The 14,443-nt window shown below is 42.6% G+C and overlaps 1 protein-coding gene across 1 annotated transcript in view; it reads left to right on the top strand.

The window, feature by feature from the left end:
* Positions 1-2,426: 2,426 nt before the first annotated feature.
* opn5 (opsin 5) overlaps positions 2,427-14,443 on the top strand; it is a gene marked incomplete at both ends in the record, with an annotated part of 22,839 nt that continues 10,822 nt past the window's right edge. The window contains 2 exons of the mRNA XM_083643074.1: positions 2,427-2,562; positions 10,709-10,828. Coding sequence (XP_083499200.1) covers positions 2,427-2,562; positions 10,709-10,828 — 256 coding nt within the window. The remainder of the gene's footprint in view (positions 2,563-10,708; positions 10,829-14,443) is intronic.

The raw sequence follows: 14,443 nt of genomic DNA, 5'->3' as shown, positions 1-14,443 counted from the left end.
TGCAGTAGCAACTTGTCCTGAGCTGCAGCAGCAACTTGCCCTGAGCTGCAGTAGCAACTTGTCCTGAGCTGCAGCAGCAACTTATCCTGAGCTGCAGCAGCAACTTGTCCTGAGCTGCAGTAGCAACTTGTCCTGAGCTGCAGTAGCAACTTGTCCTGAGCTGCAGCAGCAACTTGTCCTGAGCTGCAGCAGCAACTTGCCCTGAGCTGCAGCAGCAACTTGCCCTGAGCTGCAGCAGCAACTTGCCCTGAGCTGCAGCAGCAACTTGCCCTGAGCTGCAGCAACAACTTGTCCTGAGCTGCAGTAGCAACTTGTCCTGAGCTGCAGTAGCAACTTGTCCTGAGCTGCAGTAGCAACTTGCACTGAACCGCAGTAGCAACTTGTCCTGAGCTGCAGCAACAACTTGTCCTGAGCTGCAGCAGCAACTTGTCCTGAGCTGTAGCAGCAACTTGTCCTGAGCTGCAGTAGCAACTTGTCCTGAGCTGCAGTAGCAACTTGCCCTGAGCTGCAGTAGCAACTTGCACTGAGCCGCAGTAGCAACTTGTCCTGAGCCGCAGTAGCAACTTGTCCTGAGCTGCAGCAGCAACTTGTCCTGAGCCGCAGTAGCAACTTGTCCTGAGCCGCAGTAGCAACTTGTCCTGAGCCGCAGCAGCAACTTGTCCTGAGCCGCAGTAGCAACTTGTCCTGAGCCGCAGTAGCAACTTGTCCTGAGCCGCAGCAGCAACTTGTCCTGAGCTGCAGCAGCAACTTGTCCTGAGCCGCAGTAGCAACTTGTCCTGAGCTGCAGCAGCAACTTGTCCTGAGCTGCAGTAGCAACTTGCCCTGAGCTGCAGTAGCAACTTGTCCTGAGCCGCAGTAGCAACTTGTCCTGAGCTGCAGCAGCAACTTGTCCTGAGCCGCAGTAGCAACATGTCCTGAGCCGCAGTAGCAACTTGTCCTGAGCTGCAGCAGCAACTTGCCCTGAGCTGCAGCAGCAACTTGTCCTGAGCTGCAGTACCAACTTGTCCTGAGCTGCAGCAGCAACTTGTCCTGAGCCGCAGTAGCAACTTGTCCTGAGCTGCAGTAGCAACTTGTCCTGAGCTGCAGCAGCAACTTGTCCTGAGCCGCAGCAACAACTTGTCCTGAGCTGCAGTAGCAACTTGTCCTGAGCTGCAGCAACAACTTGCACTGAGCTGCAGTAGCAACTTGTCCTGAGTTGCAGTAGCAACTTGTCCTGAGCTGCAGCAGCAACTTGTCCTGAGCTGCAGCCGCAACTTACCCTGAGCTGCAGTAGCAACTTGCCCTGAGTTGCAGCAGCAACTTGTCCTGAGCTGCAGCAGCAACTTACCCTGAGCTGCAGTAGCAACTTGTCCTGAGTTGCAGCAGCAACTTGTCCTGAGCTGCAGCAGCAACTTACCCTGAGCTGCAGCAACAACTTGTCCTGAGTTGCAGCAGCAACTTGTCCTGAGCTGCAGCAGCAACTTGTCCTGAGCTGCAGCAACAACTTGTCCTGAGTTGCAGCAGCAACTTGTCCTGAGCTGCAGCAGCAACTTGTCCTGAGCTGCAGCAGCAACTTGTCCTGAGCTGCAGCATCAACTTGCCCTGAGCTGCAGCAGTGACATATTCCCATGTCAACAACCCTGTGTCTAATTGGCTGATTTGATGTGAATGCATGAGTGTGTGTGTGTGTGTGTGTGTGTGTGTGTGTGTGTGTGTGTGTGTGTGTGTGTGTGTGTGTGTGTGTGTGTGTGTGTGTGTGTGTGTGTGTGTGTGTGTGTGTGTGTGTGTGTACTGTCTGTGTGTCCCTCTATCCTTGTGAAAATCCATTTGAGTTTTAAGCCTTTGCAAAGTAAAATTTGGGTCATTCCTCACTTCTTCATGGGGCTGTTTTAGCGCTCGGACTTGGTGTTAGGATTAAGGTTAAATTACGATTAGGTTAAGGGTTGGCATGTGGTGAGGGTTAAGCTTAGGGTTATGGGATAGGGAATATAGTCAATGGATGGTCCTCATGAGAATAGAAGCACTTATGAGAGAGAGAGAGAGAGAGAGAGAGAAAGAGAGAGAGAGAGTCTGTGTGTGTGTGTGTGTGTGTGTGTGTGTGTGTGTGTGTGTGTGTGTGTGTGTGTGTGTGTGTGTGTGTGTGTGTGTGTGTGTGTGTAAAATAATATTACCCCCCTGTGTGTATGTGTACATATTTGTATCTGTTTATAGATGGCTGTGTGCGTGTTAAGATAAGATCAGATAAGATTGAACGTTTTTGATTGCCTAGGCCTAGGGGAAATTCAAAGTTCAGTGTCGCAGCAGCAATCGGCAGAGATTCTATGCATGTACTGTATAGATATATAACATATATTTATAGATATATACGTCCTGTCCTATTTCAATAAGCTGCCACACTGTCTCACCTCTCCCTCTGCCCCACAGGAAGCCTCCCACATTGCCCAGCGATGGCTGCGATGGAGAACGAGACGTGGCCGCGCCCCACCACATACGTCCCCCACTACCTGCTCCGCGGCGACCCGTTCGCCTCCAGACTCTCCAAAGAGGCTGACGTGGTGGCAGCCGTCTACATCTGCGTCATAGGTGAGTGGCTTCTCAGGGAGAGGATGCATTCACCCGCATCTATTCTGCTCTCTCTCTCATCACTGGAAGAGAATTCAAGTGTGGCCACAATCAGGCTGGAGTCAAAAGGTCTTGGGCGCTGGGGTTGCAACATGCAGCCTCAATGTGACCTGTTTCTGCAAGTGGATGTTGATCGATCGGAAGTCACAATGACACTTATAATAAAACTTATAATATAATATAATATAATATAATATAATATAATATAATATAATATAATATAATATAATATAATATAAACTTTTGTTATTACAACCTGCTACAACCTGCCTTTAGATCACTGTCAACCTGTCTTTAGATCACTGTCAACCTGTCTTTAGATCGCTGTCAACCTGTCTTTAGATCACTGTCAACCTGTCTTTAGATCACTGTCAACCTGTCTTTAGATCACTGTCAACCTGTCTTTAGATAACTGTCAACCTGCCTTTAGATCGGTGTCAACCTGTCTTTAGATCGCTGTCAACCTGTCTTTAGATCACTGTCAACCTGCCTTTAGATCGGTGTCAGAATAGATCCAAAAATGGGACGAAGTCATTGAGATGAAGTTAAATTCAGTGCTTCCCTTTACGTTTTTGTAGCAGTCATCTTTGACGATCTATTACCGGTTTGGTTTGAGTTTTGATTCTTGTGCTAAAACAGTTTCTCTTTGGATACTTTATTAGCACGATAAAAGCACTTTTTTTATTTTATTTTTGTAAGTATACATTTTTATATATACTTTTTGGGGAAAACGGCTCTATGTGTCTTTTATATTTCACATTTTCTGTAGCAGCAGTGGAAATTTTATTCGCTTGTCGAAGTTGTAGCCAATAGACCTCTTTCACGGCAGCCATTTTGTGTCTCAAAGGTAGGATAAACACAGGTTTACTAAAACGTTAATTCGGGTTTTCAACTTCCAGTCCATTTAGGTGTTCCAGTGCTAGGGCCCTACTAATTAATAAGTTGAGTGCACCTGTGTTTACCCTGCCTTTTAGACACAAAATGGCAGCTGTGAAAAGGGTCTATTATTCTGAGTCTGAGGGGATAGAAGTCGTCTGATATTAAAAAGATAAAATAAACGTTATTGTCTTGCCAAGGACTGCAGGAGAAGTATCTTTGTGATAAATAATTCCAAGGGTTCTGAGATCATAGTTATCTTTATCCTCCCCCTCATGCTTTTAACCTTCGAGACAAGTTACACTGTGCAGGTGGTACTAGAGGGTTTGTACAGTTCTCCACTGCAACAAATAGGCTTAACTTCGTTTCTGTCACTTTGCCCTAATCGTGTATCCCTTCATAATTTTAAGTGTAAGCACTTAAAAAAAATACATTGGGATACCTTGTTATCAAAATGAGCTATCGCATCTGATCTACTGAAACAATGAAACCTATAGTTCACTTTCACCCCCACACATTTTTTATTCCGATATTTGTATTGGAATAAAATGCATGAGAGAAATAATCCAATTACTTTTCACCAAGGGCCACATCTTGCTGAGGACTGAGGGCAGGGGGGCGGAACGGTGCCGGAGAGGAATAACTCATTTTAAATTAACAGTTGTGATGTCATTATTCAGTCTTAAACACCAATATTTGATCCTTTTCTCACTCACTCCTATGTCACCACCTGCTCTCCCTCTGCAGGGCTTGAAATTAACTTTTTTGACCACCTGCCAATATGGCTGCTAGATTTTAAAGTTACCAGCCAATTAGGATTTCCACTAGCCAAAATGTTTTTCTTGAAATAAACCAGAATATGAGTGGGTTAATTTAAGCACAAGTATCAATAAGTGGCCCGGGATTCTCAAAGCCTGTGTTGAGGGTCACACAAGAACAAAAATGCAGTCTTGAAGCGAAATAAATCCAAAATAACCAACGAGTTAATTATTTCAATTTTGACTTCAAACTTCCTCAATGTAGAACAGTCATTTCTTACACATGAGATTACTTTTAGCCTTTTAGTTGTAAAGATTATTGGAAGATATTCCATATTCCAGACTGAAATGTTATAACAGAAGTGGAGTATTGGCCAGAATGACATGAACATTTGGACACTTACTCAGCCGGTATCTTGCATGTTGCGTTCAGGTGATTTTATTTTTTTTATTTTTTTTGCAATTCCAGGGCCGGAATTGTATTTGGGGAACCCTGCAGTAAGCTATGGGCCTGGTCTAGAATTCACTCTGGGGTCTAAAAGAGTTGAAAACTTTGAGCCGGCTGGTGTTGTCGACCAGCAGCTTATGTGCTTTGCAGCCACATGGTGTGTCCAGGCTGCTTGGGGGCACGAGAGAGCCCAGCTTGAGGATGACAGAACAGACCAGACCAATGGATCAACATCTTGAAGTGCGCCTTTATTACTTTAAAACTAGTAATAATGTATCTCAATTCTGAAGTGTGCCGTTATTACTAATCTCAAACTAGTAATGATGTTGTAATTATCCACTACTGTCTGATGTGAACCAAAGTGCCCTTCTGGGACATGTATTAAACTGATTGATTGATTGATTGATTGATTGATTGATTGATTGATTGATTGATCTCACAGTGTCAAGGGATCATGTCGCTGACAGACACTTTGATTATGATTGTGAGGGTGAAGCCACGTTTCATTTAGCGAGCCCAGTTTCCCAGGCGCATCTCAAGTTTGTCATGGCATTATAATATTATCGGACTTTTACGTATGTGCAATGAATTATGGTCATTGTAGTTCACTAACGTGCTTTCGGCGCTTGGGAAGCGTTGAAACTTGAATATTTTGAAAATAGTCGGCACCTAAAATGAATGCAAAGCGAAACATTTACTTAACGCTGTATGCTGTTTGTTGACCTGTGTGGTCTGCACTAATATGAATATTGTTTGGGAAACACTGGAAGTCAGTTATATTGGGCTGGATTAGTCGTCATCAAAGGAGATGTTTGTTGAGTTATAGGAAGAACGCTGAGGAAAGCATGTGAGGCTGAAACGCGTCCGTTATGCTACTGCTGTGCACATTAAAAGTTTGAACTCTAGACATCCGTGAGTGCTGTTTTTGATTTAATTATTTTGAGATTTTTGGATCGGCACCCAGTGACTTTATTTAAAACGTTGGGTTGAGCACGCCAGTTCGTTGATGAGTTATAGGAGCTAAATTATTACTTTCTGAAATAAAGTGCTGGCGTGCTGGGGTCATTTTAATCCTGTCTGGATTGACGTGTAGTTCTAATTTGCATACTGGTGGAGGAGAGCAGCATGACTTGATTAAGGATCCCCGTGGGGAAATGATGTTGTTGAAGCAGGAAAACTAATAAGCTTCAGTATAATATGAAATAATAAGCAATACATGGAAGAGAGTGCATTTAAGCACAGTGTGATGCCGAGAAAAATAGGGATAATAGTGGAGGAGAGTGCAGGGTCTGCATCTGGAATCGTGTCCTTGGATCGCAGTCCCCAGTACGTTTTTAACAACCGGTTGATTGCTTTAAATTGAATGTTCATGTGCAACAATCTACTGATTGGCCTAATCTGGTCATATTCACTCTGTATTCATATTCACTCATGCTGTAAAGAGAGGCGATAGGTCAGGAATAAGGGTGTGATTGTTGAGATCAAGCTTGTTATTAACGACACTGGCATCCCCACAATCATGAAAACGCATGAATAAATCATTACCATTAACACACTGAGATGTTTGCATGATTACCATAAAGAAACGAGACCATCTGACAAACCTTCACGCTGCATTTATATTGCGCTAGCGCAGGGATAGTCAACTTATAGTATTTCAATAATGAGAGACTAGTAGAAAGTATAACAAGCTTTAATGATACAACAAATTAATTTTGGCGTATGACTCCATGATATGATGACGCTCTCCTGAGATGATGAGAGGGCGTCGTCAGTGAAGAATAGGATAGGAAATCCCCCCATAGGGAATTCTTCAATCAGGAGTCATGACCGATGGTGGTGGTCAGGGGAGGAGGTGGGGCGAAAACAACTGCTTCAGCGATGATGATCAGCAACTGAGAATGACATGGCACATACACAGCACATAGCAAACAGAGTAAAACATGGACCCTGATATACTACGCTGATTAGGTGATTGGGATCAGCTGGAGAGGAATAGTTTGGGCTGATTGGTTATTGCCACATGTGTGGTAAACTGTGAATGGGTGAGGAGACATCATCAGAGAAAGGGGGCGAGCCTAACAATGAATGGGTTATACATCCTCAAAGAAAGGGGGCGTGCACTGTGATATGACGAACTGGGCATTGGCTGTTAAGTAGTCTACATTATTGAAAATAGTCCAAGACATCATTTTGCCCGGGGGCCACTTTCGCCAAATGACAGGAGGCCAGGGGCCAGTTAACAAACAAACATCTCTGTAAGGGATAATGTATATTGAGGCGGTGATTACGGGGGAAATAATGACCGACAGGTGATGGTTGAGCCAGACGCGTAGCGGAGGGCTTAATCGTTCACCTGAAGGTCATTATTTCCCAGTAATCACCGCCTCAATATACATTATCCCGCTTAGAACACGGCCTACAACTAAATCATTCAATAATCTGACAAAAATAATTATTCAAATAGATTTTTTAATAGCGTTTTCAACGACAAAGCGGTTTCATTCGTAATTGGCACACAAGACACCACAGCTGCAACTGGTTGGCCTAATTAGTAGTGTTTGCTGACAAAAAGCTCTTATCAACTGATTAATCCAGGTGTGGCAGAGCAGCGGTCGGTTGTCGAGAAATAATGACCGGTGAATCTTGTTGATTGACCAATCAGAATCGAGTATTCAAGAGAGCCGTGTTCTAAATAATAATCAAGTTGTCTGTCTGTCTGTGTGTGCGTGCGTGTGTATCTTTTATGCACGCCCAGACCCGAGGTCGGATTGGGCTGAAAATTTCCACAGTGCAGACATTTTTTCCCAGTACCTCTGCGCTAGGACTGTCACTTTTTCCCAAAATAAAGTTCGAACGAACTTCGAATTGCCCGCAAAATGTTCGAATATATATATATATATATATATTGAATAAGAAATAAACAAACACTAGACTAAAAGTCCAGCGGACCGCACAAACTCCTCAGACTTGCACCAACTTTTCACGGCATTTATTTGCAACAGCTCACAGATACAACACGTTTCGCATTCGCAGATGCTTCATCAGGTTCATTCATGAAAATGAGTGATCACACACACCTTTGTAGTGGGCCGTGTGATAGAACAGCCCGCCTCTATATATATATATATATATATATATATATATATATATATATATATATATATATATATATATATACCGTATATATATATATATATATATATATTTTTTTTTTTGCAGGCCAGGCCATCGGGCATCGGCCCGACGTGCCCGATTATGCAGTCCGCGGCTGCCGGTTACATCGTATAAATATATATAATATAATATAAAATATTAAAAGAATATACAAAAAAAATCCTCAGCTGTCCTCATGGTCCAGTCAGTCAGCTCCTCTCCGCTGCTGTGTTAGCTTGGACGCTCACAGAGTCACAACACTGCCTCACAAACTTGGCTGCATCCAACTCGAGACAACTTTTCAGACCCTGGAGACAATCTTTCTCAGAAGAGACTAACGCGACAAATCTGGAGACTTTTTCTGACATGGGATTAACATTACCAGCAAGCAGCAGTTGGTTAATTTGGTTAATAAAAAAATAAAAGAATAATAATAATAATAAAATAATAATAATAATAATAATTCGAACATGGCAAATTACAGTCGAACATGCCCCTCCTCCCCCACATTCGAAGTTAAATTCGAATTTTGAATAAAAAGTGACAGCCCTACTCTGCTCTGCGCGCCCCTCAGTTTGAGAACCACTGCACCAAAGGAATCCCTTCTCGCTGCTGTTCCATCCCATTACTTTCTTGTGGCTGTGTGTTATGAACATACTGTGTGTGTGTGTGTGTGTGTGTGTGTGTGTGTGTGTGTGTGTGTGTGTGTGTGTGTGTGTGTGTGTGTGTGTGTGGCTGTGTGTGTGTGTGGCTGTGTGTGTGTGTGTGTGTGGCTGTGTGTTATGAACATACTGTGTGTGTGTGTGTGTGTGTGTGTGTGTGTGTGGCTGTGTGTGTGTGTGTGTGTGTGGCTGTGTGTGTGTGTGTGTGTGTGTGTGTGTGGCTGTGTGTGTGTGTGTGTGTGTGTGTGGCTGTGTGTTATGAACAGACTGTGTGTGTGTGTGTGTGTGTGTGTGTGTGTGTGTGTGGCTGTGTGTGTGTGTGTGTGTGGCTGTGTGTTATGAACAGACTGTGTGTGTGTGTGTGTGTGTGTGTGTGTGTGTGTGTGTGTGTGTGGCTGTGTGTGTGTGTGTGTGTGTGTGGCTGTGTGTTATGAACAGACTGTTGTGACAATCAGTGTTCCTTTAACACTAACAAAGGACACCTACATACTGTACAGTCCACAATGCCGTGAAAAGCAATTTAGTTGTCATGGCAAAGGGACAGTCAGTAGGTGCCTTATCAGGTGTGAGTAATGAGCAGTTCAGCAGTGCTTTTGTCAGGAGGGGGGTATTTATCATGTCATGGTGTCGGGTGCGTCGCCAACCTGGGGAGTTTGCATGCCCCCCCCCCCCCCCCCCCAAAAAAAAAGCAAAATGAATAATCACAATACACTGTATTATGCATGATCTTATTTTCCTCATGCAAAAAACTAAATACATAAATAAATCTGTGGTCAATGTTTCAGTGCTTGGAGATAATTGTGGATGTTGCTGCCATTGTGAATTTGCTGCTTGGTTGTTTGTCATGTTTCATCCATAGCAGCTCGCTCAGAGTCACAGAACAGAGAAAACGTTTTTTTTTTGCATTTGAGAGTAAGGGAGGAATCTGGATGAATTAAAAAATAAATAAATCTGCAGATTAGACAGTTTCACCACCCTGTCACACCGACTGTGAAATAGATTTTTATAGATTTTAAGATGAAGAAACGACTCCATATATTCAAAATGAATCCAACAGTTACGTGCAGCATACTGTACAAGCAACCTCAGCTGCAACTGCAACTAATCTGTTTTCATGGATGGATGAACAGCAGCTCCTCCAATTTAAATGAAGCAAACCTGCAGTGGAGGCTTTCCAACGGGTGCGTCAGTTCAAATGCTGCAAACGGACTTGATTGGAAAGTTTCTAGCGACTGTTTATTCAAGGGAAACCAATCAGTTGTGATGCATTTAGTCACTCAAACAAAATCTGATGTTAACAATGTCTTTACATCCGTGAACCTTTGGAGTGGATATTCCATTTTTTCTATCAGTGTGCGAGCTTCTCCTGGTTCCTTCTTGACAATTTTTTGGCCTACGCACCTGATGTGAGTGTTTCTTTGGACTTGTAGCAAGAGCGCAAACACCCTATCTCATGTTAACAATGTCTTTATGAAATGCCCTTGATATACTGTACATATAGACGGTTTTCACCAGAGCGCAACCCCACAGCACTTCCTTTTTCTCAGCATTCGGCAAACTGCAGAAATATTCATTCGACATCGTTACTTTTGTTTTCGCTGCTCAGCTGTATAGACGGTTTTCACAGAATGGTCAGTCCTGCACTTGAATGTTTTTTTTTCTTTTATGTCAACAGGAAGTGAGCGGGGGTTCAATTTAGAATGTTTTTGTTGTCAAGTTAAAACCGTCTATATAGAGGGGGGAAATCACATCCAGGTGTCAAAGTACTGTAAGCAGTGCAGGTTTAGGCGTAGTCATCTGAGAAAATGTAATAGAAGCTTTGTGGAAAAATGTGTTGTTCACCTGTACAGAAATGGTGATCTCTACGATCTTCCTATCCTCGGCTACGCCCCCTCATCCCTAGCCCCGCCCCTCCCTAGCCCACCTCCCTCCCGTCCTATACCTACTGTAGCTACAGCCCATACAACCGTAGCCCCCCCCCCCCAATAGAGTCGTTGCACTGCTTAAAAACGAATTCCTATAGTAAGGAAAAGTGCAAATAGTTTGTTCAATCCTCTCTCTCTGTCTGTCTGTCTGTCTGTCTGTCTGTCTGTCTGTCTGTCGCTCTCTCTATGTGAGTGTGTGTGTGTGTGTGTGTGTGTGTGTGTGTGTGTGTGTGTGTGTGTGTGTGTGTGTGTTTCTATCTCTCTCTCTTTCTCTCCCCTCAGGAATTATGTCGGCAACAGGAAATGGCTATGTCATTTACATGACCATCAGACGCAAGAGAAAGTTAAAGCCTCCTGAGCTCATGACCGTTAACTTGGCCCTCTTCGACTTTGGCATATCAGGTACTGTAATATATTTTTAAAAAAATACAAGATTGTCAATGAGACTGTCATGCCAATATTGTGAGACATAATCCATATGTGGAGAACAACGGCTGATTTTGTTGCTTATAAGCACTCGTGTGCATACATGTACGTACAGTAGCCTGCATCCACAAATATCATCTCCATTCCATCACAGCAGAGACATTGACCTGTGTAATTATTTCAATTTCTTTCTAACTTCTCATTGCAAAAGTCTGTGTTTGCATTGATAAACAAGGTTCTGTCATTCTGGGGCTTACAACCACACAGAAGATCAAATTATCCCCAGACACAAAGTCAGCCAGATTATGATGAACATGCTGCAGGCATTGCTCTAAATGAGCGGCATGTGTAAAGTTAGTTTGCCCAAAAGATTTCCTAGATCAGACATGTTTAACAAAAGTATGGATGCAGCAATAAATGGAGGGTTTTCCTTCTATGATTATAATTTTGAAGAAGAGTCCAACTCCATTCCTATAATTAAACTTGTTTGTTGACAGAATTAAGCAATAATCAATCTGTTCGCTTTAAGTATTCATTGCTAGACCTTTTATCAGGTGCATAGTTCTAGATATTGGAAATTTGCATGCCAGACCTTGGCATTTAAATTAAGTTCAAATGTTTCATTCTAAAATGTGATATCCACTATTTAAAATTGACACTTCTAAATTGCTGAAAACATATTGTACTTTTCATTAAATAAGAGTATAGGCAAATTATGTCCTTAGTTACATTCTGCTTACCCAACTTACTGATGTGTCAAAGTAAAATATGTCATCTTGAGTGCCAAGTTATCTATTGATTGATTGCTCTTCCATTAACTCGATGCCATTATGGACCCATAATATATATGACCATATGACAATATGGACAATATGACCTGGACCTCTCAAAATTACATTGTGGCCCTTTGATTGGTCAAACCCATAATGATGACTGTGACTCACTGCCCCAGGACCATTATATATGACTTATTCCCTTATTGACTGACTGGGAACCAAGTGTGTGTGTGTGTGTGTGTGTGTGTGTGTGTGTGTGTGTGTGTGTGTGTGTGTGTGTGTGTGTGTGTGTGTGTGTGTGTGTGTGTGTGTGTGTGTGTGTGTGTGTGTGTGTGTGTGTGTGTGTGTGTGTGTGTGTGTGTGTGTGTGTGTGTGTGTGTGTGTGTGTGTGTGTGTGTGTGTGTGTGTGTGTGTGTGTGTGTGTGTGTGTGTGTGTGTGTGTGTGTGTGTGTGTGTGTGTGTGTGTGTGTGTGTGTGTGTGTGTTTTTAACCTTTGTCGATGTGATTGATCGTGGTCATAATGTCAATAAACAATACCTTGACATTTAGTTTTTATTCTGAAAATTGCATTGTGCCCATTTAATTGTTCAAAGCCACAATGCTTTACTGACCGGGACATGAATGTGTGCTTGTTGTTGTTGTTATTGATCATGTTATTGATCATGTTGTTGTTCTTGTTATTGATCTTGTTGTTGTTGTTGTTGTTGTTGTTGTTGGATGTCATTCAAATTTCTGCTTGTGATGATATGAATCCATTGAGTGTATAATCATCACAGTTTAAATCGCAATTGCAATATTCTGTCAACTAGTCGCAATTCGTTTTTGTTGTCAATTATCTTTCAACCCTACTCTGCATCAATCCCGCACAATTTAGTCCAATACACGTACATGAGAGAAACATGAGCTGAATTACAAAATCAACACCAGTTGGCAATGCGAGGCGAAGGCACTTTCATCCAGTGCCAAGTCTTCATTTTGTACTGGGAATTATCCTCCAACCCTGCAGTATTAGTGCCATGCCGTCCCGATAGAGCTACGTACGTAGCCTATATGGATCCCGTCTGGTGAGAGAGACAGAAAGGCATGTTCAGAGGAGATAGAGAGAGAGACCAGGGGCCTGTACTACAAAGCAAGATTAGTGGTTTAGCGAGGTAACTTCAGGTTTAAACCTGGTTTGGCCGTACTACAAAGCAAGTTAACTTCTTACCGACATATATTTCCATAGCAACTTATGCTTCACACTTAACCTGGTCCGCAGCAGGTTAAGTTGCAAGGATAAGATTAGACCTTAAATACACCGCCCACGAACCAATCAAATCAGCAGTTTGGAAAAATGGCCAACCCCTTTCTGGACGAGGAAGGAGCACGAATTGTAATGTTGAATTAACCAAGGACTAAAGCCTTGCACTTGTTGCAGGCTACATTTTAATTAAGCCCTACTTACCACTTTGGAATATGTTTTTATATATTCATTTTTGTGCTCTCAAGTAGCCTAGATACGTTGTTTGACCCCGCTGATCGATTGCAGCTGAATAGTGAGTGGAGACATATCACTAAACCGGCATAAAAAGGTTACATAAACGTCTCCAAAGCGCACGGTGCCGTGTGCGCAACGGAGCTGAGACTGACGTTGTGTTGGAATTGAAATGGTCATACAGCCTACTACATCTAAGCAATTTAATATGGGATCACCTGCACACAGGCGATCCCATATTAAGATGATTCATATCTAGGCTACTCCTGCATTTTGCAGCTGCAACTCTGTTGCTTTTGGCCTGTATGATTCGATTGAACTTCATATTTCCAGCATCATTATATGAAATATGGAGATATGCGACTCTGCTGACAATATGTGACCACAAAATAGACTATTTTTTATAAATTAAATCTATGCCCGCACGTACCGTGTCGATTCAGTTCAGAAGCATTTATTTTTATTTTATTATCATTCTTTTTTTTATTGATTAGCCTATAGGAATTATTCAATCAGTGCGACTAAACACATCGATTTTATTTTATTTTATTTTATTTGACGGTTACAAATTGAAATACAATATACTGAACAAAGTACAGACACGGATCATTATTATTCATTGAGCCTAAATGGTCTACAGCTACATACGGATTTTGGACTGAGATAGATTACACATTGCTTCCACAAAAGACTGTAGATAGAGAGCTGTAGATAGCCTACGAAACCGCTCTTCAAATAAATTACTGGTGTGGATAAAAGTGGTCACTTTAGACAGTCATTCGGGAACAGAATAATATCCAACGCAGATTTGTATTTGCGGTTTCATTCAATGAGGAAATAGGCGTGTCTGGCGCTGTCGGAGTAGGAGCAGTCCATATTGCACTCTGATTGGCAGTTGTGAAAAACCACGCCTCTTTTGCGGGCACGAGCTCCAGTGCACGGGCATTTTCATGTGCACGCGCTGTCAGCTTGATTAGAAAAACCTGGTTCAAGTTAACGAGTGGCAATCGACGTTCGTAGTACAAGTTAACTACAATCGAGCTGATCTGGTTTAGACAAACCAGATCAAGGGACAGATCCTGGATCTTCTAATACAACATTCGTAGTACAGGCCTCAGATAGCTAGATGCCATTTTGAATCACTTGCACAACCATATTTAGATTGATTTCCCCTCTTATTAATACTGTATATCCATACATCAGGATTATTATGCCAGTGCTTTAAGTTGAGGTTTTTCAGTTCTGCTGTCTTGGCTTTGTGTTACATACTGTAGTGAGAGAGGGAGTTGGTCCTCTATTGCCACTATGTGGACAAAAGAGGAACAGTTTGTTCACATAACA

The sequence above is a fragment of the Poromitra crassiceps genome (assembly GCF_964638095.1).
Source record: "Poromitra crassiceps genome assembly, chromosome: 9".
Classification (NCBI taxonomy): domain Eukaryota; kingdom Metazoa; phylum Chordata; class Actinopteri; order Beryciformes; family Melamphaidae; genus Poromitra; species Poromitra crassiceps.
This window is presented reverse-complemented; position numbering and strand designations above follow the sequence as displayed.